Consider the following 24,344-nt stretch of genomic DNA (forward strand, 5'->3'; position numbering starts at 1 on the left):
GGATAGATCTCCCCCTGTGAGCTGGCTGGCTGTCAGGATAGATCTCCCCTGTGAGCTGGCTGTCAGGCTGTCAGGATAGATCTCCCCTATGAGCTGGCTGTCAGGATAGATCTCCCCCTATGAGCTGTCAGTCAGGATAGATCTCCCCCTTTGAGCTGTCAGTCAGGATAGATCTCACCCTATGAGCTGTCAGTCAGGATAGATCTCACCCTATGAGCTGTCAGTCAGGATAGATCTCATCCTATGAGCTGGCTGTCAGCATAGATCTCACCCTATGAGCTGGCTGTCAGGATGGATCTCCCCTATGAGCTGGCTGTCAGGATAGATCTCCCCTATGAGCTGGCTGTCAGGATAGATCTCCCCTATGAGCTGGCTGTCAGGATAGATCTCCCCCTATGAGCTGGCTGTCAGGATAGATCTCCCCTATGAGCTGGCTGTCAGGATAGATCTCCCCTATGAGCTGGCTGGCTGTCAGGATAGATCTCCCCTATGAGCTGTCAGTCAGGATAGATCTCACCCTATGAGCTGTCAGTCAGGATAGATCTCCCCTATGAGCTGTCAGTCAGGATAGATCTCACCCTATGAGTTTTCAGTCAGGATAGATCTCACCCTATGAGCTGTCAGTCAGGATAGATCTCACCCTATGAGCTGTCAGTCAGGATAGATCTCATCCTATGAGCTGGCTGTCTGGATAGATCTCATCCTATGAGCTGGCTGTCAGGATAGATCTCCCCTGTGAGCTGGCTGTCAGGATAGATCTCCCCCTATGAGCTGGTTGTCAGGATAGATCTCCCCCTGTGAGCTGGCTGTCAGGATAGATCTCCCCTATGAGCTGTCAGTCAGGATAGATCTCCCCCTATGAGCTGTCAGTCAGGATAGATCTCCCCCTATGAGCTGTCAGTCAGGATAGATCTCCCCTATGAGCTGTCAGTCAGGATAGATCTCCCCTGTGAGCTGGCTGTCAGGATAGATCTCCCCCTGTGAGCTGGCTGTCAGGATAGATCTCCCCCTATGAGCTGTCAGTCAGGATAGATCTCCCCTATGAGCTGTCAGGATAGATCTCCCCTATGAGCTGTCAGGATAGATCTCACCCTATGAGCTGTCAGTCAGGATAGATCTCACCCTATGAGCTGTCAGTCAGGATAGATCTCACCCTATGAGCTGTCAGTCAGGATAGATCTCATCCTATGAGCTGGCTGTCAGCATACATCTCACCCTATGAGCTGGCTGTCAGGATAGATCTCCCCTATGAGCTGGCTGTCAGGATAGATCTCCCCCTATGAGCTGTCTGTCAGGATAGATCTCCCCTATGAGCTGGCTGTCAGGATAGATCTCCCCTATGAGCTGGCTGTCAGGATAGATCTCCCCTGTGAGCTGGCTGTCAGGATAGATCTCCCCCTATGAGCTGTCAGTCAGGATAGATCTCACCCTATGAGCTGTCAGGATAGATCTCCCCTATGAGCTGGCTGTCAGGATAGATCTCCCCTATGAGCTGGCTGTCAGGATAGATCTCCCCTGTGAGCTGGCTGTCAGGATAGATCTCCCCTGTGAGCTGGCTGTCAGGATAGATCTCACCCTATGAGCTGTCAGTCAGGATAGATCTCCCCTATGAGCTGTCAGTCAGGATAGATCTCCCCCTATGAGCTGTCAGTCAGGATAGATCTCCCCCTATGAGCTGTCAGTCAGGATAGATCTCCCCCTATGAGCTGTCAGTCAGGATAGATCTCCCCCTATGAGCTGTCAGTCAGGATAGATCTCCCCCTATGAGCTGTCAGTCAGGATAGATCTCCCCCTATGAGCTGTCAGTCAGGATAGATCTCCCCCTATGAGCTGTCAGTCAGGATAGATCTCCCCTGGGCTTTTAGAAGTCTTCCATAAAAAAGGAAAGAAGACAGCAGCACCTTTCGACCTTAGTCTAAATATGTGTCCCAAATTGCACCCTATTCCCTGAGCCCTATGGACCCTGGTCTAAAGTAGTGCACTATAAAGGGAATAGTGTGCCATTTTGGGGGACAGAGGGGACACAGTGGCTATAGCTTCGGGCTAGCAGTCTAGCGTGTTAGATCATAGCTTCAGACTTCCCCCACATCCTATTCGTTTACACATAGTGTGCTATAACCGCAGGGTTCATGGATGCTTTCCTTTTGTCGGAGGTCGCGCTGCGCTCACCGCTGTTGTTTATGGTCTGACCTCTGACCTTTGATCCCCAGGGCCCGGCCGGTCATCAGTGTTAACGCCACCCTGGACATCAGCCCTCAGATCCTCAACCCACAGGATAGGAACTGCAAACTGCTTGACCATGACACACCAGTGTCCTGGTGCGTGACACACAGATTTTCACTTTCTTATGAGAGAAAATATTCATGTCTCTGTGCGATGCATTGGTTCATGTCAGGGATGGCATTGAAGAGCAAAAATGTAATGGAAATGGGGGTCTTCATTGGCTACACAGTCCACACAGTGTATTAGCAAGTTACACTTGCAAGCCTTTGTTTGAGAAGAACTATATGTTAATATGGCATACTCTTGTTCTCCCTTTGTGCTGACTGCGTGTTTGTAACACACACAGACTTCCTGTGTGGTAACCTCATGTTTAAACTGTACAGACAGACTTCCTGTCTGGTAACCTCATGTTTAAACTGTACACACAGACTTCCTGTCTGGTAACCTCATGTTTAAACTGTTCAGACAGACTTCCTGTCTGGTAACCTCATGTTTAAACTGTACAGACAGACTTCCTGTCTGGTAACCTCATGTTTAAACTGTTCAGACAGACTTCCTGTCTGGTAACCTCATGTTTAAACTGTACACACAGACTTCCTGTCTGGTAACCTCATGTTTAAACTGTACAGACAGACTTCCTGTCTGGTAACCTCATGTTTAAACTGTACACACAGACTTCCTGTCTGGTAACCTCATGTTTAAACTGTACAGACAGACTTCCTGTCTGGTAACCTCATGTTTAAACTGTTCAGACAGACTTCCTGTCTGGTAACCTCATGTTTAAACTGTTCAGACAGACTTCCTGTGTGGTAACCTCATGTTTAAACTGTACAGACAAACAGAACATAAGACCATGCAACATGTTTAGCTAGTATCTACCATGTGGTGTTGTATGCTTGTCTTGAGAACTGTAGAGAACACTGTGGCCCGCAGGGAACACTGTGGCCCGCAGGGAACACTGTGGCCCGCAGGGAACACTGTGGCCCGCAGGGAACACTGTGGCCCGCAGGGAACACTGTGGCCCGCAGGGAACACTGTGGCCCGCAGGGAACACTGTGGCCCGTAGAGAACACTGTGGCCCGTAGGGAACACTGTGGCCCGCAGGGAACACTGTGGCCCGCAGGGAACTCTGTGGCCCGTAGGGAACACTGTGGCCCGTAGGGAACACTGTGGCCCGCAGGGAACTCTGTGGCCCGCAGGGAACTCTGTGGCCCGCAGGGATCTCTGTGGCCCGCAGGGAACTCTGTGGCCCGTAGAGAACACTGTGGCCCGTAGAGAACACTGTGGCCCGCAGGGAACTCTGTGGCCCGTAGGGATCTCTGTGGCCCGCAGGGAACTCTGTGGCCCGCAGGGATCTCTGTGGCCCGCAGGGAACTCTGTGGCCCGTAGAGAACACTGTGGCCCGTTGGGGACACTATTAGTGCTTTTAGAGTTGGATTTCAATTGTTTTCAGTTGTGTCTACGAGATGTAAGTACATGGCGATTATTTATTGTGTCTCCCCTCAGTTTCAAAGTGAAGTACTGTGTGAAGGCGAGTGGGAGAAGCGCCCCAGCCTCACTGAGTGAGTATCTGAAGGACATCTACTTCTTTACACTACATTGGATCCCTACGGGGGCTCTCTGCTACACAACAAACGCTACTCTAGACGAAGTTGTTACCTGACAGCGTTTCCCTGTCTCTCCCGTGTCCACCAGCTGTACTTACAGAGAACTCTCCTTTACGGTCACAAAAAACGCAGCTATCCGTCTCTCCCTCTATTTCTCTGAAACCTGAGCCCTATGGACCCTGGTTAAAAGTAGTGCACTACCTTTTGACCTGAGCCCTATGGACCCTGGTTAAAAGTAGTGCACTACATTTTGACCTGAGCCCTATGGACCCTGGTTAAAAGTAGTGCACTACCTTTTGACCTGAGCCCTATGGACCCTGGTTAAAAGTAGTGCACTACATTTTGACCTGAGCCCTATGGACCCTGGTTAAAAGTAGTGCACTACATTTTGACCTGAGCCCTATGGACCCTGGTTAAAAGTAGTGCACTACCTTTTGACCTGAGCCCTATGGACCCTGGTTAAAAGTAGTGCACTACCTTTTGACCTGAGCCCTATGGACCCTGGTTAAAAGTAGTGCACTACCTTTTGACCTGAGCCCTATGGACCCTGGTTAAAAGTAGTGCACTATAAAGGGAATAGGGTGCCATTTGGGACGCATCACCGTGGCAACAGAACCACGGCTCACCTCTTGTCTCTGTATAAAGACATCCTGTCTGGCTGGACTAAGTCTGTTACCCAGCCTGTTAAGAGTACAGCTTCAGGCTAGTAAGTGTGAACTCAGCTCCGTTCCCAGTAGGACAGCCTGCTGTGTGGTGTAAGGTTTTTAAAAGCCTCCATCTGGCTTTGCATCAGTTACATGGCAACACGCTCGGTCTGTCTGTCTTTGTCTCTGTGTGTGTAATGGCTCCCAGACTCTGGGCCGTGTTCATTAGGGCACACTGTAGCAAAACGCTTTGCAACAGAAATGAAAACATACATTTCTTATTGGACAAGTTCAGATAGCCCCATTCCTGTTTCAGTTGATTTTTTTTTCTTTTTTCTAATGGGTAGGACCCAGCGCTGCATGGGAGACCACAGACGACGCTCCCAATTCATTATTTCTCGAGAGGCCTTTGAACTTCCCTGCTCATGTCCCCCTGACTCCCATCAAATGGGTAGTGTTGCAGGAAACTAGAACCGTCTATTCTATTAGCTACTGTTGCAGGAAACTAGAACCGTCTTCTTGTTCTCATAGCTACTGTACGAAGCAAGAGGATCAAATAGCTGTGTTTTTGTGGTCAGAAAAAGGAGAGTTCTCGATAAGGAACCTACAGCTGGTCTAAAGTGGAGATGTAAACTCTGTGCCATCTGTCCGTCTTATCTGGACATGATGTGTGTCTTTTTGGAAATGAGTGATTTCCCCCTGAAAGCATTGCTCATATCACAACTGATGCCATTACTGTTAGAACTATCGCTCAGTGACTGTTAGAACTATCGCTCAGTGACTGTTAGAACTATCGCTCAGTGACGGTTAGAACTATCGCTCAGTGACTGTCAGAACTATCGCTCAGTGACTGTCAGAACTATCGCTCAGTGACTGTCAGAACTATCGCTCAGTGACTGTCAGAACTATCGCTCAGTGACTGTCAGAACTATCGCTCAGTGACTGTCAGAACTATCGCTCAGTGACGGTTAGAACTATCGCTCAGTGACTGTCAACTATCGCTCAGTGACTGTTAGAACTATCGCTCAGTGACTGTCAGAACTATCGATCAGTGACGGTCAGAACTATCGCTCAGTGACGGTTAGAACTATCGCTCAGTGACTGTCAACTATCGCTCAGTGACTGTTAGAACTATCGCTCAGTGACTGTCAGAACTATCGATCAGTGACGGTCAGAACTATCGCTCAGTGACGGTTAGAACTATCGCTCAGTGACTGTTAGCTAGTTAGTCACGGCCTCATTGTCAGTCAGTCTGTGTCCTTGTCAGAGTTCCAGGTTGACCTGGTGTTGGACAAACACAAACACAAGGGGGCGACAAAGAGAGTTCTGTTCCTACACGGCAAGACATCCCGGTACACCAAGAACATGACGGTCAGCAACGGCCGAGGACCAGCCTGCGAGGAGCAAGAAGCCTTTCTCATAGTGAGTTGTCCAAAGGAAATGGACCATCCCTTAACAAGACCCCCTCATATGATCTGAGAGGATAGGACTGGTGGAAACAATATACCCTTCTAATCATTTTTTTCATGTCTCCAGAAGTGTGTAGGGGCTAGGAATTGGTTTGGGATTAGGAGACAGTTTCATCTTTAGGCATTGATTCTGTATGCAGTGTGTATTGTTGTTGCTCTAGCATTTCCATGTGTAGAAGTTACTAAACTACAACCCTCTGTAGGATGACTAGTTACTAAACCACAACCCTCTGTAGGATGACTAGTTACTAAACTACAACCCTCTGTAGGATGACTAGTTACTAAACCACAACCCTCTGTAGGATGACTAGTTACTAAACCACAACCCTCTGTAGGACGACTAGTTACTAAACCACAACCCTCTGTAGGACGACTCTAGGTACTAAACTAGTTACCACAACCCTCTGTAGGATGACTAGTTACTAAACCACAACCCTCTGTAGGATAACCACAACCCTCTGTAGGATGACTAGTTACTAAACCACAACCCTCTGTAGGATAACTAGTTACTAAACCACAACCCTCTGTAGGATAACTAGTTACTAAACCACAACCCTCTGTAGGATAACTAGTTACTAAACCACAACCCTCTGTAGGATAACTAGTTACTAAACCACAACCCTCTGTAGGATGACTAGTTACTAAACCACAACCCTCTGTAGGATGACTAGTTACTAAACCACAACCCTCTGTAGGACGACTCTAGGTACTAAACCACAACCCTCTGTAGGATGACTAGTTACTAAACCACAACCCTCTGTAGGATAACTAGTTACTAAACCACAACCCTCTGTAGGATAACTAGTTACTAAACCACAACCCTCTGTAGGACGACTCTAGGTACTAAACCACAACCCTCTGTAGGATGACTAGTTACTAAACCACAACCCTCTGTAGGATAACTAGTTACTAAACCACAACCCTCTGTAGGATAACTAGTTACTAAACCACAACCCTCTGTAGGACGACTCTAGGTACTAAACCACAACCCTCTGCTCTGCAGGACGACTCTGAGTTCCGGGATAAGATCACTCCCATCTCTGTGTTCATGGAGTTCAGTCTGGACTACCAGCAGGCAGCAGATAAGACCGGCCTACTGCCTATCCTGGACCAGTCTACGCCCACCAACATCTCCAAACAGGTACCTCTTTACCCAAGGCTTCGTCCCAAATGGCACCCTATATGGTGCACTACTTTTAATCAGATCCCTATGAGTCCTGGTCTAAAGTAGTGCACTATGTAGGGATTAGGGTACCATTTAAGATGCACGCGAACTGTTGTGATCAGGTGTAGAGTAGCATGTTGAGTTCAGTGGAGGTCGGTGCCCTTCAAGATCAGCCTTGTTTTGGATGGCTGTCATTCATATTCACCCAGTTCAATGTAACAGTGATAGGTTTAGGTTACTGTCATTCATATTCACCCAGTTCAATGTAACAGTGATAGGTTTAGGTTACTGTCATTCATATTCACCCAGTTCAATGTAACAGTGATGGGTTTAGGTTACTGTCATTCATATTCACCCAGTTCAATGTAACAGTGACAGGTTTAGGTTACTGTCATTCATATTCACCCAGTTCAATGTAACAGGTTTAGGTTACTGTCATTCATATTCACCCAGTTCAATGTAACAGTGATGGGTTTAGGTTACTGTCATTCATATTCACCCAGTTCAATGTAACAGGTTTAGGTTACTGTCATTCATATTCACCCAGTTCAATGTAACAGTGATGGGTTTAGGTTTACTACATGATAGTGGAATGTTCCCTGTACCCATCATGAGCTTTCAACAAACCAGCCTACGAATGAAAGTTTATAACGTGGGTGCACAATGTCGAGAGACAAACTGGAGTCCTCAAGGTGACAAACAGTTACACATTCAATACCGCCTCGCACCATCTAGATGATTTGGGGTGTAAGCATTAGTCCAAACCGTTGCAAAACTTTCCAAAACTTTAAATCAAGCATTCCTATTGGACAAATTTAGCTAGGTCCCTCCCCGTTCTGTTCCGTTTGCTTCTGTTTTTTAAAGAAACATTTCGCAACAGAATCGTCGGGATGAATACACCCCTGATCATCCTCACAGTTCGCTTTCACAGCAGCCACATACCCTTCGCTTGTGGACTTTAGTGTACAACACAACAGCTGTCTGTGACCAGGCGCAAACACCCCTCCAAAGCCAAACCTTCATACCATAACCGCTAACCTCTACACAACCTACGTTATAGTCAACAAGCTAGAACTGACGTGTTAGGAAAACAATTACTCAGTACAGTGTACAGCAAGCAGTTTAGCAGTTACATCGCCTGGTGAATTAATAAAACCAAAAGCTTACCTTGACTTAGAAGATTTCCTGTGTTGGATAGCCTTAGCCAGCTAGCTAGCTAACATCAATAGCATTCCTCTCTGTTTGAGTCAGGTTGTTGAGCTAAATTAGCTACATTAGCTAAGGAAGTAAAAGGTAAACTAAGAAGAAAAATATATACAATGAAATATAGCTCTCTCTTTCTGCTGAATCTCCTTAATTTTGTTTTTTAAAAATGGTTTAACTTCAACTATTGTCTTTCTCTCACTTTGAGTCAACTACTCACCACATTTTATACACTGCAGTTGTAGCTGTAGCTTATGCTTTCAGTACTAGATTAATTCTCTGATCCTTTGATTGGGTGGACAACATGTCAGTTCATGCTACAAGGTTGGAGGACGTCCTCCGGAAGTTGTCATAATTGCTGTGTAAGTCTATGGAAGGGGGTGTGAACCATGAGCCTTCTAGGTTTTGTATTGAAGTCAATGTATCCAGAGGAGGATGGAAGCTAGCTGTCCTCCGGCTACACCATGGTGCTACCTAACAGAGTGCTGTTGAGGCTACTGTAGACCTTCAATACAAAACGTTGTGCTTCAAATCAGTTATTTGGTGACGTGAATATATTTAGTATAGTTTTATCTTTAAAAGGATAACTTTTTTTAAATGTTTCACTATTTTTTATGAAATCCACTGAGGAGGATGGTCCTCCCCTTCCTCCTCTGTTGGAGCCTCCTCTGGTTGAGTGGTGAGGTATGGGTAAAGTTTTTTTGGGTAAACAAACTGTCTACTTGGGATAATATTTTTCAGGCCCATATCCTACTGGACTGTGGAGATGACAACATCTGCAAGCCAGACCTCAAGCTGTCTGTAGTGAGGTGAGTGGTCCTCCTCCTTCAGTATATAAGGCTATGAGGACTAACATAGTTAGCCAAGCCCAGCTGTGCTGGCCTAGTTACAGGGAACATATCATCGCCAGAACAGTGTGGTTCTGGAAACAGTGACATTTGTTTCCCACAGTGACGTTGTTCAAACTGAGTCTAGATCTTTTTCCATGAATTGTCTTTTTATTTTTTTATTTTTTTACCACAAGTGACCAGAAGGAGATCTACATAGGAGACGATAACCCCTTGACCCTGGAGGTGACCGCGGAGAACCGAGGAGAAGGGGCGTACGAGGCAGAGCTACATGTCTTCATTCCTCCCCAGGCTGACTTCACCGGGGTTGTACGCAACAGTGAGGTATAAACTCCTCTAATGAACTGTGGTGGTATGGGTAGGTTGTACCCAACAGTGAGGTATAAACTCCTCTAATGAACTGTGGTGGTATGGGTAGGTTGTACCCAACAGTGAGGTATAAACTCCTCTAATGAACTGTGATGGTATGGGTAGGTTGTACCCAACAGTGAGGTATAAACTCCTCTAATGAACTGTGATGGTATGGGTAGGTTGTACCCAACAGTGAGGTATACATTCCCCCTCATTGGGCTCCCGAGTGGGTCAGCGGTCTTAGACACTCCATCTCTCAGTGCTAGAGGCGTCACTACAGACTACAGGTCATGATCTGGAGTCCCATAGGGCTGGCGCACAATTGTCCCAGAGTCGTTAGGGTTTGGCCCGGGAGGGGGGGAGTAGGCCATCATTGTAAATAAGAATTTGTTCTTCAACTGACTTGCCCAGTTAAAATAAAGGTTAAATAAAAATGGGTGTTGTGTTCCTCATCTGCATTCCCCTGGTGGCTGTACAGTGGCGTTCCCCTGGTGGCTGTACAGTGGCGTTCCCCTGGTGGCTGTACAGTGGCGTTCCCCTGGTGGCTGTACAGTGGCGTTCCCCTGGTGGCTGTACAGTGGCGTTCCCCTGGTGGCTGTACAGTGGCGTTCCCCTGGTGGCTGTACAGTGGCGGTGGTTAAGTTACTCATTTGATAGACTCTCACCGTTGATTAACTTTTTATTTATTTTTATTAATTTAACCATTATTTAACTAGACGAGTCAGTTGAAGAACAAATTCTTATTTACAATGACAGACTAGGAACGGTGGGGTTAACTGCCTTGTTCAGGGGCAGAACGACAGATTTTTTACTTTGTCAGCTCGGGGGATTCGATCTTGCAACCTTTCAGTTACTAGTCCAACACTCTAACCACTAGACTACGCTACCACCTCTACACTCTAACCACTAGGCTACGCTGCCGCCTCTACACTCTAACCACTAGGCTACGCTGCCACCTCTACACTCTAACCACCACTAGGCTACCTCTACACTCTAACCACTAGGCTACGCTGCCACCTCTACACTACTACGCTGCCACCTCTCTAACCACTAGGCTACGCTGCTCTACACTCTAACCACTAGGCTACGCTACTACACTCTAACCACTAGGCCGCTGCCACCCTCTACACTCTAACCACTAGGCTACGCTGCCACCTCTACACTCTAACCACTAGGCTACCCTACACTCTAACCACTAGGCTACGCTGCCACCTCTACACTCTAACCACTAGGCTACGCTGCCGACCCTACACTCTAACCACTAGGCTACGCTGCCACCCCTACACTCTAACCACTAGGCTACGCTGCCACCTCTACACTCTAACCACTAGGCTACGCTGCCACCTCTACACTCTAACCACTAGGCTACGCTGTCGCCCCGTAGACATTATCCACTAGAAATGGTTCTCTGAAGGAATCCTGATGCGAAAATACTAATGAGACATGTTTGTTTGTCCAATGACAATACAGCCGTGATGTTATGATGGACGGAAACAGCAGTAAAAGCTTAGAAAAATACATATTTATTTGTCCCCTTTTCCAGACTCTGTCTAGGTTGTCCTGCGCCTACAAGACAGAGAATCAGACCAGGGTGGTGGTGTGTGACCTGGGGAACCCCATGAAAGGAGGAACTAAAGTGAGTGGATGGAGCCTGTTGACCTGAATGAGAGGGGGTGGGGGATTCCTGTTCTAGGTATTGTATTTCTATGTCGGGGTGTTGACAGACACCTAGATGGCACCGGGTCACACCGGGTTACTGGTACATGTGAGTTTGTGAATAAATGTGCCTCTGATCAGAGTGACTCACAGTGATCCTGATGTTGTGGTGTGTTCAGGTGCTGGCCGGACTACGTTTCAGCGTTCACCAGCTCTCAGAGCAGGACACGTCTGTGGAGTTTGACCTGCAGATGAAGAGGTAATCAGGGTCGTAGCCACATATCAGAAACTCTTTCTTTTTTAGGAACTACAATCAGGGTCTCAACTTACTGTTAAGAGTTAGAATAGTACAATATTAAAGTAGCAATTTTGTAAACGTTGTTACGCATCAGCAGTTTTCCTGTTGTTATTTATATCAAATTTATTTATATAGCCCTTCGTACATCAGCTGATATCTCAAAGTGCTGTACAGAAACCCAGCCTAAAACCCCAAACAGCAAGCAATGCAGGTGTAGAAGCACGGTGGCTAGGAAAAACTCCCTAGAAAGGCCAAAACCTAGGAAGAAACCTAGAGAGGAACCAGGCTATGAGGGGTGGCCAGTCCTCTTCTGGCTGTGCCGGGTGGAGATTAGAAACCTAGAGAGGAACCAGGCTATGAGGGGTGGCCAGTCCTCTTCTGGCTGTGCCGGGTGGAGATTAGAAACCTAGAGAGGAACCAGGCTATGAGGGGTGGCCAGTCATCTTCTGGCTGTGCCGGTTAGAGAGGAACCAGTTTCTGAGGGGTGGCCAGTCCTCTTCTGGCTGTGCCGGGTGGAGATTAGAAACCTAGAGAGGAACCAGGCTATGAGGGGTGGCCAGTCCTCTTCTGTCTGTGCCGGGTGGAGATTAGAAACCTAGAGAGGAACCAGGCTATGAGGGGTGGCCAGTCATCTTCTGGCTGTGCCGGTTAGAGAGGAACCAGTTTCTGAGGGGTGGCCAGTCCTCTTCTGGCTGTGCCGGGTGGAGATTAGAAACCTAGAGAGGAACCAGGCTATGAGGGGTGGCCAGTCCTCTTCTGTCTGTGCCGGGTGGAGATTAGAAACCTAGAGAGGAACCAGGCTATGAGGGGTGGCCAGTCATCTTCTGGCTGTGCCGGTTAGAGAGGAACCAGTTTCTGAGGGGTGGCCAGTCCTCTTCTGGCTGTGCCGGGTGGAGATTAGAAACCTAGAGAGGAACCAGGCTATGAGGGGTGGCCAGTCCTCTTCTGGCTGCCGGGTGGAGATTATAACAGAACATGGCCAAGATGTCTAGTAAAGTTTACAGTAATGTCGGATGATAAAATGACCTGATGGAAACAAACATTTTCTGTAAACTTTCCAAACGTCAACGAAACGAAATACGTTCTACAAGGTGGGATCTTTTTGTGTAAAATGTATAAATGTATGTGTGTATATATATATATATAATAAATAAATGTATTATACGAGAAATAGAAATGCCTTGCAAATATTAATGTAATAACCATCATAATATCAAAGTAAACTGTGAGTCATGTGATGACATGGTGTGTTGGTCCTCCCACTATGCCTGGGGAAATCATGCAGTTTATCAGACTACAGATGAAATCCGTTATGATGAACTTCACAGGGTGGTGAAAGAGCCCGGTGATGAGCTTTGATGCTGCTTTCTGATAAAAATAGATTATTTTTTATAATTTTTTTTGATCAAAATCCAGAAAAGAGCCGTTAAATTCTACAACCACCTAAAAGGAAGCGATTCCCAAACCTTCCATAACAAAGCCATCACCTACAGAGAGATGAACCTGGAGAAGAGTCCCCTAAGCAAGCTGGTCCTGGAGCTCTGTTCACAAACACACCCCACAGAGCCCCAGGACAGCAACATGATTAGACCCAACCAAATCATGAGAAAACAAAAAGATAATTAATTGGCACATTGGAAAGAATTAACAAACAGAACAGCAAACTAGAATGCTATTTGTCCCTAAACAGAGAGTACACAGCGGCAGAATACCTGACCACTGTGACTGACCCAAAATTAAGGAAAGCTTTGACTATGTACAGACTTAGTGAGCATAGCCTTGCTATTGAGAAAGGCCACCGTAGGCAGACATGGCTCTCAAGAGAAGACAGGCTATGTGCTCACTGCCCACAAAATGAGGTGGAAACTGAGCTGCACTTCCTGACCTCCTGCCCAATGTATGACCATATTAGAGAGACATATTTCCCTCAGATTACACAGATCCACAAAGAATTTGAAAACAAATCCGATTTTGATCTACTGTGTGAAATACCACAGTGTGCCATCACAGCAGCAAGATTTATGACCTGTTGCCACAAGAAAATAGCAACCAGTGAAGAACAAACACCATTGTAAATACAACCCATGTTTATGCTTATTTATTTTCCCTTTTGTACTTCAACCATTTGCACATCATTACAACACTATGTATATATATATATGACATTTGAAAATGTCTTTAATCTTTTGGAACTTCTATGAGTGTAATGTTTACTGTTCATTTCACTTTTGTATATTATCTACTTCACTTGCTTTGGCGAGTGAGTGAGTGAGTGAGATGCACTATATAAAGTAGGCTGCCATTTGGGACATAACCTAAGACATGTATTTGTGTTCTCCCTGCTTGTATTCAGAGTGGCATTTCAATTACAGAGTAGATGTATCCTGTTGTTGTGAAAACCATTTGGTCTCCTTTACTCTGCCAGTCCCTTAGCTCACATGGGGCTGTCTTACACACGCATTCTGCTGACCAAAGGCATTGTTGAATTGTTCAGAAATAGTTTAGCTAAAAACTCACGAGTCTCGTGGGGGAATTGTCTGGAGTTTTTTTTTTTTGAGACTTTGGCACCAGTTTAAAATTCTGGATTCGAGTTACAACATATATATGCAATGGCGCCACCTTGTGGACGTGTGTGTTATAGCATCAACCTGTACTGTGCACAGTGATCTTTTTATAATAGAAGAATATAATATTGTCTTTTCAGTTCCAACCAGTTCAACAACACCAGCAGCCGGGTCCTCAGCATCACAAAGCTGGCTGTCCTTGCCAAGGTGGATATCAGAGGGTATGTGTCTTCTCACTCATTTCAATACCTTAATCATACCATAATACCTTATTTACTGAACATCATAAAGTGTAATTAAAAAAATATATATATATTCTGATGATATGAATTCAGATGATCATGTGATTGTGTACCATAATATGACAGCAATGCAGTTAATTAGTTAAGTTAATTAGGCTCAACCCTAGGAGGGACGTTCACCTGTTTTTGTGTTCTGCCTCGGAAACTAAGTGTTTATCAAATCACATTTTTTTGTCACATGCGCTGATATACTGGGGGGGTACCTGTACAGAGTCAATGTGCGGGGGGCACCGGTTAATTGAGGTAATATGTACATGCAGGTAGAGTTATTAAAGTGATAATGCATAGATAACAAGAGAGTAGCAGCAGCGTAGAAGAGAGGTGGGGGGCAATGCAAATAGTCTGGGTAGCTAATTGATTAGATGTTCAGGAGTCTTATGTCTTGGGGGTAGAAGCTGTTTAGAAGCCTCTTGGACCTAGACTTGGCGCTCCGGTACCACTTGCCATGCGGTAGGAGAGAACAGTCTGCGACTAGGGTGGCTGGAGTCTTTGACAATTTTTAGGGTCTTCCTCTGACACCGCCTGGTATAGAGGACCTGGATGGCAGGAAGCTTGGCCCCGGTGATGTACTGGGCCTTCCTCTGACGCCGCCTGGTATAGAGGACCTGGATGGCAGGAAGCTTGGCCCCGGTGATGTATCACAGGAGAGTTTAGCCTGGTTTGCTTCTGTAAACAGACAGACTGGGGAACGAACGAGGCATAAATAGTAAGCCGCGACAGATGTAGAGACAGTCCCCATGTGTTACCATCTCAGTAGAGACAGTCCCCATGTGTTACCATCTCAGTAGAGACAGTCCCCATGTGTTACCATCTCAGTAGAGACAGTACCCATGTGTTACCATCTCAGTAGAGACAGTCCCCATGTGTTACCATCTCAGTAGAGACAGTCCCCATGTGTTACCATCTCAGTAGAGACAGTCCCCATGTGTTACCATCTCAGTAGAGACAGTACCCATGTGTTACCATCTCAGTAGAGACAGTACCCATGTGTTACCATCTCAGTAGAGACAGTCCCCATGGGTTACCATCTCAGTAGAGACAGTCCCCATGGGTTACCATCTCAGTAGAGACAGTCCCTATGTGTTACCATCTCAGTAGAGACAGTACCCATGTGTTACCATCTCAGTAGAGACAGTCCCTATGTGTTACCAGCTCAGTAGAGACAGTCCCCATGTGTTACCATCTCAGTAGAGACAGTCCCTATGTGTTACCATCTCAGTAGAGACAGTACCCATGTGTTACCATCTCAGTAGAGACAGTACCCATGTGTTACCATCTCAGTAGAGACAGTCCCCATGTGTTACCATCTCAGTAGAGACAGTACCCATGTGTTACCATCTCAGTAGAGACAGTACCCATGTGTTACCATCTCAGTAGAGACAGTACCCATGTGTTACCATCTCAGTAGAGACAGTCCCCATGTGTTACCATCTCAGTAGAGACAGTACCCATGTGTTACCATCTCAGTAGAGACAGTACCCATGTGTTACCTCTACCATCTCAGTAGAGACAGTACCCATGTGTTACCATCTCAGTAGAGACAGTACCCATGTGTTACCATCTCAGTAGAGACAGTCCCCATGTGTTACCATCTCAGTAGAGACAGTACCCATGTGTTACCATCTCAGTAGAGACAGTACCCATGTGTTACCATCTCAGTAGAGACAGTACCCATGTGTTACCATCTCAGTAGAGACAGTACCCATGTGTTACCATCTCAGTAGAGACAGTACCCATGTGTTACCATCTCAGTAGAGACAGTACCCATGTGTTACCATCTCAGTAGAGACAGTACCCATGTGTTACCATCTCAGTAGAGACAGTACCCATGTGTTACCAGCTCAGTAGAGACAGTACCCATGTGTTACCATCTCAGTAGAGACAGTACCCATGTGTTACCATCTCAGTAGAGACAGTCCCCATGTGTTACCATCTCAGTAGAGACAGTACCCATGTGTTACCATCTCAGTAGAGACAGTACCCATGTGTTACCATCTCAGTAGAGACAGTACCCATGTGTTACCATCTCAGTAGAGACAGTACCCATGTGTTACCATCTCAGTAGAGACAGTACCCATGTGTTACCATCTCAGTAGAGACAGTACCCATGTGTTACCATCTCAGTAGAGACAGTACCCATGTGTTACCATCTCAGTAGAGACAGTACCCATGTGTTACCATCTCAGTAGAGACAGTACCCATGTGTTACCATCTCAGTAGAGACAGTACCCATGTGTTACCATCTCAGTAGAGACAGTACCCATGTGTTACCATCTCAGTAGAGACAGTACCCATGTGTTACCATCTCAGTAGAGACAGTACCCATGTGTTACCATCTCAGTAGAGACAGTACCCATGTGTTACCATCTCAGTAGAGACAGTACCCATGTGTTACCATCTCAGTAGAGACAGTACCCATGTGTTACCATCTCAGTAGAGACAGTACCCATGTGTTACCATCTCAGTAGAGACAGTACCCATGTGTTACCATCTCAGTAGAGACAGTACCCATGTGTTACCATCTCAGTAGAGACAGTACCCATGTGTTACCAGCTCAGTAGAGACAGTACCCATGTGTTACCATCTCAGTAGAGACAGTACCCATGTGTTACCATCTCAGTAGAGACAGTACCCATGTGTTACCATCTCAGTAGAGACAGTCCCCATGTGTTACCATCTCAGTAGAGACAGTACCCATGTGTTACCTCTACCATCTCTACAGTCCTGTTGGGAATGTCTTATTTTATATCTGGGAATTGTATAATGTTACTGGATGTTAATTGTGATTAAAAAAAACATCAATATATTAAATGTTAGAAACCACCGCAAACATCAACTGCCAATCAGATTGTGGATCTCTAACCCTCTTCTCCTCTCCCTCTTCGTTCTCCTCTCCCTCCCTCTTCTCTTCTCTCTCCTCTCCCTCTTCTCTCTCTTCTCCCTCTCTCTTCTCTCTCCTCTCCCTCCCTCTTCTCTCTCCTCTTCTCCCTCCCTCTCTTCTCTCCCTCCCTCTTCTCTTCTCTCTCCTCTCCCTCCCTCTCTTCTCTCCGTCCCTCTTCTCTCTCCTCTCCCTCCCTCTTCTCTTCTCTCTCCTCTCCCTCCCTCTTCTCTTCTTCTCCTCTCTCTCCCTCTTCTCTTCTCCCTCCCTCTTCTCTTCTTTCTCTTCTCCCTCCCTCCCTCTTCTCTCTCTCCCTCCCTCTCTTCTCTCTTTCCCTCCCTCTTCTCTTCTCTCTCCTCTCCCTCCCTCTCTTCTCTCTTTCCCTCCCTCTTCTCTTCTCTCTCCTCTCCCTCCCTCTTCTCTCTTTCCCTCCCTCTTCTCTTCTCTCTCCTCTCCCTCCCTCTTCTCTCTCCTCTCCCTCCATCTTCTCTCTCCTCTTCCTCCCTCTTCTCTTCTACCTCCTCTCCCTCCCTCTTCTCTTCTTTCTCTTCTCCCTCCCTCCCTCTTCTCTCTCCTCTCCCTCCCTCTTCTCTCTCCTCTCCCTCCCTCTTCTCTCTCCTCTCCCTCCCTCTTCTCTCTCCTCTCCCTCCCTCTTCTCTCTCTCTCCCTCCCTCTTCTCTCTCCTCTCCCTCCCTCTTCTCTCTCCTCTCCCTCCCTCTTCTCTCTCCTCTCCCTCCCTCTTCTCTCTCCTCTCCCTCCCTCTTCTCTCTCCTCTCCCTCCCTCTTCTCTCTCCTCTCCCCTCTTCTCTCTCCTCTCCCTCCCTCTTCTCTCTCCTCTCTCTCCCTCTTCTCTTCTTTCTCTTCTCCCTCCCTCCCTCTTCTCCCTCCCTCCCTCCCTCTTCTCTTCTACCTCCTCTCCCTCCCTCTTCTCTCTCCTCTCCCTCCCTCTTCTCTTCTTTCTCTTCTCCCTCCCTCCCTCCCTCCCTCTTCTCTTCTTTCTCTTCTCCCTCCCTCTTCTCTCTCCTCTCCCTCCCACTTCTCTTCTTTCTCTTCTCCCTCCCTCCCTCTTCTCTCTCCTCTCCCTCCCTCTCTTCTCTCCCTCTTTGTTCTCCTCTCCCTCCCTCTTCTCTTCTCTCTCCTCTCCCTCCCTCTTCTCTTCTACCTCCTCTCCCTCCCTCTTCTCCTCTCCCTCCCTCTTCTCTTCTACCTCCTCTCCCTCTGCTGTAGGGTGTCCGCCCCAGACCAGGTCTTCCTGCCTGTTGCTAACTGGCAGCCTAAAGAGAACCCTGTCGTAGGAGACGACATCGGCCCACAGATACTGCACGTCTATGAGGTCAGTGTTCTGCTTGTATAGACGTAGCATGTCCTGTCTATATGGAGAACTGTGGGGTAATAGAATGATCTGTCTCTATGGAGAACTGTGGGGTAATAGAATGTTCTGTCTATTTGGAGAACTGTGGGGTAATAGAATGTTCTGTCTATATGGAGAACTGTGGGGTAATAATGTTCTGTCTCTATGGAGAACTGTGGGGTAATAGAATGTTCTGTCTCTATGGAGAACTGTGGGGTAATAGAATGTTCTGTCTCTATGGAGAACTGTGGGGTAATAGAATGTTCTGTCTCTATGGAGAACTGTGGGGTAATAGAATGTCCTGTCTATATGGAGAACTGTGGGGTAATAGAATGTCCTGTCTATATGGAGAACTGTGGGGTAATAGAATGTCCTGTCTATATGGAGAACTGTGGGGTAATAGAATGTCCTGTCTATATGGAGAACTGTGGGGTAATAGAATGTCCTGTCTATATGGAGAACTGTGGCGTAATAGAATGTCCTGTTTATATGGAGAACTGTGGGGTAATAGAATGTCCTGTTTATATGGAGAACTGTGGGGTAATAGAATGTCCTGTCTATATGGAGAACTGTGGGGTAATAGAATGTCCTGTCTATATGGAGAACTGTGGGGTAATAGAATATCCTGTCTATATGGAGAACTGTGGGGTAATAGAATGTCCTGTTTATATGGAGAACTGTGGGGTAATAGAATGTCCTGTTTATATGGAGAACTGTGGGGTAATAGAATGTCCTGTTTATATGGAGAACTGTGGGGTAATAGAATGTCCTGTTTATATGGAGAACTGTGGGGTAATAGAATGTCCTGTCTATATGGAGAACTGTGGGGTAATAGAATGTCCTGTCTATATGGAGAACTGTGGGGTAATAGAATGTCCTGTCTATACAGTGTGGGGTAATAGAATGTTCTGTCTCTATGGAGAACTGTGGAGTAATAGAATGTCCTGTCTATACAGTATGGAGAACTGTGGGGTAATAGAATGATCCGTCTATACAGTATGGAGAACTGTGGGGTAATAGAATGTCCTGTCTATATGGAGAACTGTGGGGTAATAGAATATTTTGTCTGTATGGAGAACTGTGGGGAAATAGAATGTCCTGTTTATATGGAGAACTGTGGGGTAATAGAATATTCTGTCTATATGGAGAACTGTGGGGTAATAGAATGTCCTGTCTATACAGTGTGGGGTAATAGAATGTTCTGTCTCTATGGAGAACTGTGTAGTAATAGAATGTCCTGTCTATACAGTATGGAGAACTGTGGGGTAATAGAATGATCCGTCTATACAGTATGGAGAACTGTGGGGTAATAGAATGATCCGTCTATACAGTATGGAGAACTGTGGGGTAATAGAATGTCCTGTCTATGTGGAGAACTGTGGGGTAATAGAATATTTTGTCTGTATGGAGAACTGTGGGGTAATAGAATATTTTGTCTGTATGGAGAACTGTGGGGTAATAGAATATTTTGTCTGTATGGAGAACTGTGGGGTAATAGAATGTCCTGTCTATGTGGAGAACTGTGGGGTAATAGAATATTTTGTCTGTATGGAGAACTGTGGGGTAATAGAATATTTTGTCTGTATGGAGAACTGTGGGGTAATAGAATGTTCTGTCTATATGGAGAACTGTGGGGTAATAGAATGTCCTGTCTGTATGTGGAGAACTGTGGGGTAATAGAATGTCCTGTCTGTAAGGAGACCTGTGGGGTAATAGAATGTCCTGTCTGTATGTGGAGAACTGTGGGGTAATAGAATGTCTTGTCTGTATGTGGAGAACTGTGGGGTAATAGAATGTCCTGTCTGTATGTGGAGAACTGTGGGGTAATAGAATGTCCTGTCTGTATGTGGAGAACTGTGGGGTAATAGAATGTCCTGTCTGTAAGGAGACCTGTGGGGTAATAGAATGTCCTGTCTGTATGTGGAGAACTGTGGGGTAATAGAATGTCCTGTCTGTATGTGGAGAACTGTGGGGTAATAGAATGTCCTGTCTGTATGTGGAGAACTGTGGGGTAATAGATGTCCTGTCTGTATGTAGAACTGTGGGGTAATAGAATGTCCTGTCTGTATGTGGAGAACTGTGGGGTAATAGAATGTCCTGTCTGTATGTGGAGAAATGTGGGGTAATAGAATGTCCTGTCTGTATGTGGAGAACTGTGGGGTAATAGAATGTCCTGTCTGTATGTGGAGAACTGTGGGGTAATAGAATGTCCTGTCTGTAAGGAGAACTGTGGGGTAAAAGAATGTCCTGTCTGTATGTGGAGACCTGGGTGGTAATAGAATGTCCTGTCTGTATGTGGAGACCTGGGTGGTAATAGAATGTCCTGTCTGTATGTGGAGACCTGTGGGGTAATAGAATGTCCTGTCTGTATGTGGAGAACTGTGGGGTAATAGAATGTCCTGTCTGTATGTGGAGAACTGTGGGGTAATAGAATGTCCTGTCTGTATGTGGAGAACTGTGGGGTAATAGAATGTCCTGTCTGTATGTGGAGAACTGTGGGGTAATAAAATGTCCTGTCTGTAAGGAGACCTGTGGGGTAATAGAATGTCCTGTCTGTATGTGGAGAACTGTGGGGTAATAGAATGTCCTGTCTGTATGTGGAGAACTGTGGGGTAATAGAATGTCCTGTCTGTATGTGGAGAACTGTGGGGTAATAGATGTCCTGTCTGTATGTAGAACTGTGGGGTAATAGAATGTCCTGTCTGTATGTGGAGAACTGTGGGGTAATAGAATGTCCTGTCTGTATGTGGAGAAATGTGGGGTAATAGAATGTCCTGTCTGTATGTGGAGAACTGTGGGGTAATAGAATGTCCTGTCTGTATGTGGAGAACTGTGGGGTAATAGAATGTCCTGTCTGTAAGGAGAACTGTGGGGTAAAAGAATGTCCTGTCTGTATGTGGAGACCTGGGTGGTAATAGAATGTCCTGTCTGTATGTGGAGACCTGGGTGGTAATAGAATGTCCTGTCTGTATGTGGAGACCTGTGGGGTAATAGAATGTCCTGTCTGTATGTGGAGAACTGTGGGGTAATAGAATGTCTTGTCTGTATGTGGAGAACTGTGGGGTAATAGAATGTCCTGTCTGTATGTGGAGAACTGTGGGGTAATAGAATGTCCTGTCTGTATGTGGAGAACTGTGGGGTAATAGAATGTCCTGTCTGTATGTAGAACTGTGGGGTAATAGAATGTCCTGTCTGTATGTGGAGAACTGTGGGGTAATAGAATGTCCTGTCTGTATGTGGAGAAATGTGGGGTAATAGAATGTCCTGTCTGTATGTGGAGAACTGTGGGGTAATAGAATGTCCTGTCTGTATGTGGAGACCTGGGTGGTAATAGAATGTCCTGTCTGTATGTGGAGAACTGGGTGGTAATAGAATGTCCTGTCTGTATGTGGAGAACTGTGGGGTAATAGAATGTCCTGTCTGTATGTGGAGAACTGTGGGGTAATAGAATGTCCTGTCTGTATGTGGAGAACTGTGGGGTAATAGAATGTCCTGTCTGTATGTGGAGACCTGTGGGGTAATAGAATGTCCTGTCTGTATGTGGAGAACTGTGGGGTAATAGAATGTCCTGTCTGTATGTGGAGACCTGTGGGGTAATAGAATGTCCTGTCTGTATGTGGAGAACTGTGGGGTAATAGAATGTCCTGTCTGTATCTGGAGAACTGTGGGGTAATAGAATGTCCTGTCTGTATGTGGAGAACTGTGGGGTAATAGAATGTCCTGTCTGTATGTGGAGAACTGGGTGGTAATAGAATGTCCTGTCTGTATGTGGAGAACTGGGTGGTAATAGAATGTCCTGTCTGTATGTGGAGAACTGGGTGGTAATAGAATGTCCTGTCTGTATGTGGAGAACTGTGGGGTAATAGAATGTCCTGTCTGTATGTGGAGAACTGGGTGGTAATAGAATGTCCTGTCTGTATGTGGAGAACTGGGTGGTAATAGAATGTCCTGTCTGTATGTGGAGAACTGTGGGGTAATAGAATGTCCTGTCTGTAAGGAGAACTGTGGGGTAAAAGAATGTCCTGTCTGTATGTGGAGACCTGGGTGGTAATAGAATGTCCTGTCTGTATGTGGAGACCTGGGTGGTAATAGAATGTCCTGTCTGTATGTGGAGACCTGTGGGGTAATAGAATGTCCTGTCTGTATGTGGAGAACTGTGGGGTAATAGAATGTCCTGTCTGTATGTGGAGAACTGTGGGGTAATAGAATGTCCTGTCTGTATGTGGAGAACTGTGGGGTAATAGAATGTCCTGTCTGTATGTGGAGAACTGTGGGGTAATAGAATGTCCTGTCTGTATGTGGAGAACTGTGGGGTAATAGAATGTCCTGTCTGTATGTGGAGAACTGTGGGGTAATAGAATGTCCTGTCTGTATGTGGAGAACTGTGGGGTAATAGAATGTCCTGTCTGTATGTGGAGAACTGTGGGGTAATAGAATGTCCTGTCTGTATGTGGAGAAATGTGGGGTAATAGAATGTCCTGTCTGTATGTGGAGAACTGTGGGGTAATAGAATGTCCTGTCTGTATGTGGAGAACTGGGTGGTAATAGAATGTCCTGTCTGTATGTGGAGAACTGGGTGGTAATAGAATGTCCTGTCTGTATGTGGAGACCTGTGGGGTAATAGAATGTCCTGTCTGTATGTGGAGAACTGTGGGGTAATAGAATGTCCTGTCTGTATGTGGAGACCTGTGGGGTAATAGAATGTCCTGTCTGTATGTGGAGAACTGTGGGGTAATAGAATGTCCTGTCTGTATGTGGAGAACTGTGGGGTAATAGAATGTCCTGTCTGTATGTGGAGAACTGTGGGGTAATAGAATGTCCTGTCTGTATGTGGAGAAATGTGGGGTAATAGAATGTCCTGTCTGTATGTGGAGAACTGTGGGGTAATAGAATGTCCTGTCTGTATGTGGAGACCTGTGGGGTAATAGAATGTCCTGTCTGTCTGTGGAGAACTGTGGGGTAATAGAATGTCCTGTCTGTATGTGGAGAACTGTGGGGTAATAGAATGTCCTGTCTGTATGTGGAGAACTGTGGGGTAATAGAATGTCCTGTCTGTATGTGGAGAACTGTGGGGTAATAGAATGTCCTGTCTGTATGTGGAGAACTGTGGGGTAATAGAATGTCCTGTCTGTAAGGAGAACTGTGGGGTAAAAGAATGTCCTGTCTGTATGTGGAGACCTGGGTGGTAATAGAATGTCCTGTCTGTATGTGGAGAACTGGGTGGTAATAGAATGTCCTGTCTGTATGTGGAGAACTGTGGGGTAATAGAATGTCCTGTCTGTATGTGGAGAACTGTGGGGTAATAGAATGTCCTGTCTGTATGTGGAGAACTGTGGGGTAATAGAATGTCCTGTCTGTATGTGGAGAACTGTGGGGTAATAGAATGTCCTGTCTGTATGTGGAGAAATGTGGGGTAATAGAATGTCCTGTCTGTATGTGGAGAACTGTGGGGTAATAGAATGTCCTGTCTGTATGTGGAGACCTGGGTGGTAATAGAATGTCCTGTCTGTATGTGGAGAACTGGGTGGTAATAGAATGTCCTGTCTGTATGTGGAGAACTGTGGGGTAATAGAATGTCCTGTCTGTATGTGGAGAACTGTGGGGTAATAGAATGTCCTGTCTGTATGTGGAGAACTGTGGGGTAATAGAATGTCCTGTCTGTATGTGGAGACCTGTGGGGTAATAGAATGTCCTGTCTGTATGTGGAGAACTGTGGGGTAATAGAATGTCCTGTCTGTATGTGGAGACCTGTGGGGTAATAGAATGTCCTGTCTGTATGTGGAGA

General features: G+C 46.1%; 1 protein-coding gene across 1 annotated transcript in view; it reads left to right on the forward strand.

Moving 5' to 3' along the window:
• Positions 1-24,344, forward strand: part of LOC112237229 (integrin alpha-V) — a 73,794-nt gene that overhangs the window by 35,204 nt on the left and 14,246 nt on the right. Inside the window, exons 15-24 of the mRNA XM_042320023.1 lie at positions 2,211-2,318; positions 3,730-3,785; positions 5,742-5,896; positions 6,947-7,084; positions 9,053-9,120; positions 9,336-9,483; positions 11,054-11,146; positions 11,346-11,425; positions 14,169-14,249; positions 18,436-18,541. Of these exons, the coding sequence (XP_042175957.1) occupies positions 2,211-2,318; positions 3,730-3,785; positions 5,742-5,896; positions 6,947-7,084; positions 9,053-9,120; positions 9,336-9,483; positions 11,054-11,146; positions 11,346-11,425; positions 14,169-14,249; positions 18,436-18,541 (1,033 nt within the window). The remainder of the gene's footprint in view (positions 1-2,210; positions 2,319-3,729; positions 3,786-5,741; positions 5,897-6,946; positions 7,085-9,052; positions 9,121-9,335; positions 9,484-11,053; positions 11,147-11,345; positions 11,426-14,168; positions 14,250-18,435; positions 18,542-24,344) is intronic.

The sequence above is a fragment of the Oncorhynchus tshawytscha genome, linkage group LG03 (genome assembly GCF_018296145.1).
Source record: "Oncorhynchus tshawytscha isolate Ot180627B linkage group LG03, Otsh_v2.0, whole genome shotgun sequence".
Lineage (NCBI taxonomy): Eukaryota > Metazoa > Chordata > Actinopteri > Salmoniformes > Salmonidae > Oncorhynchus > Oncorhynchus tshawytscha.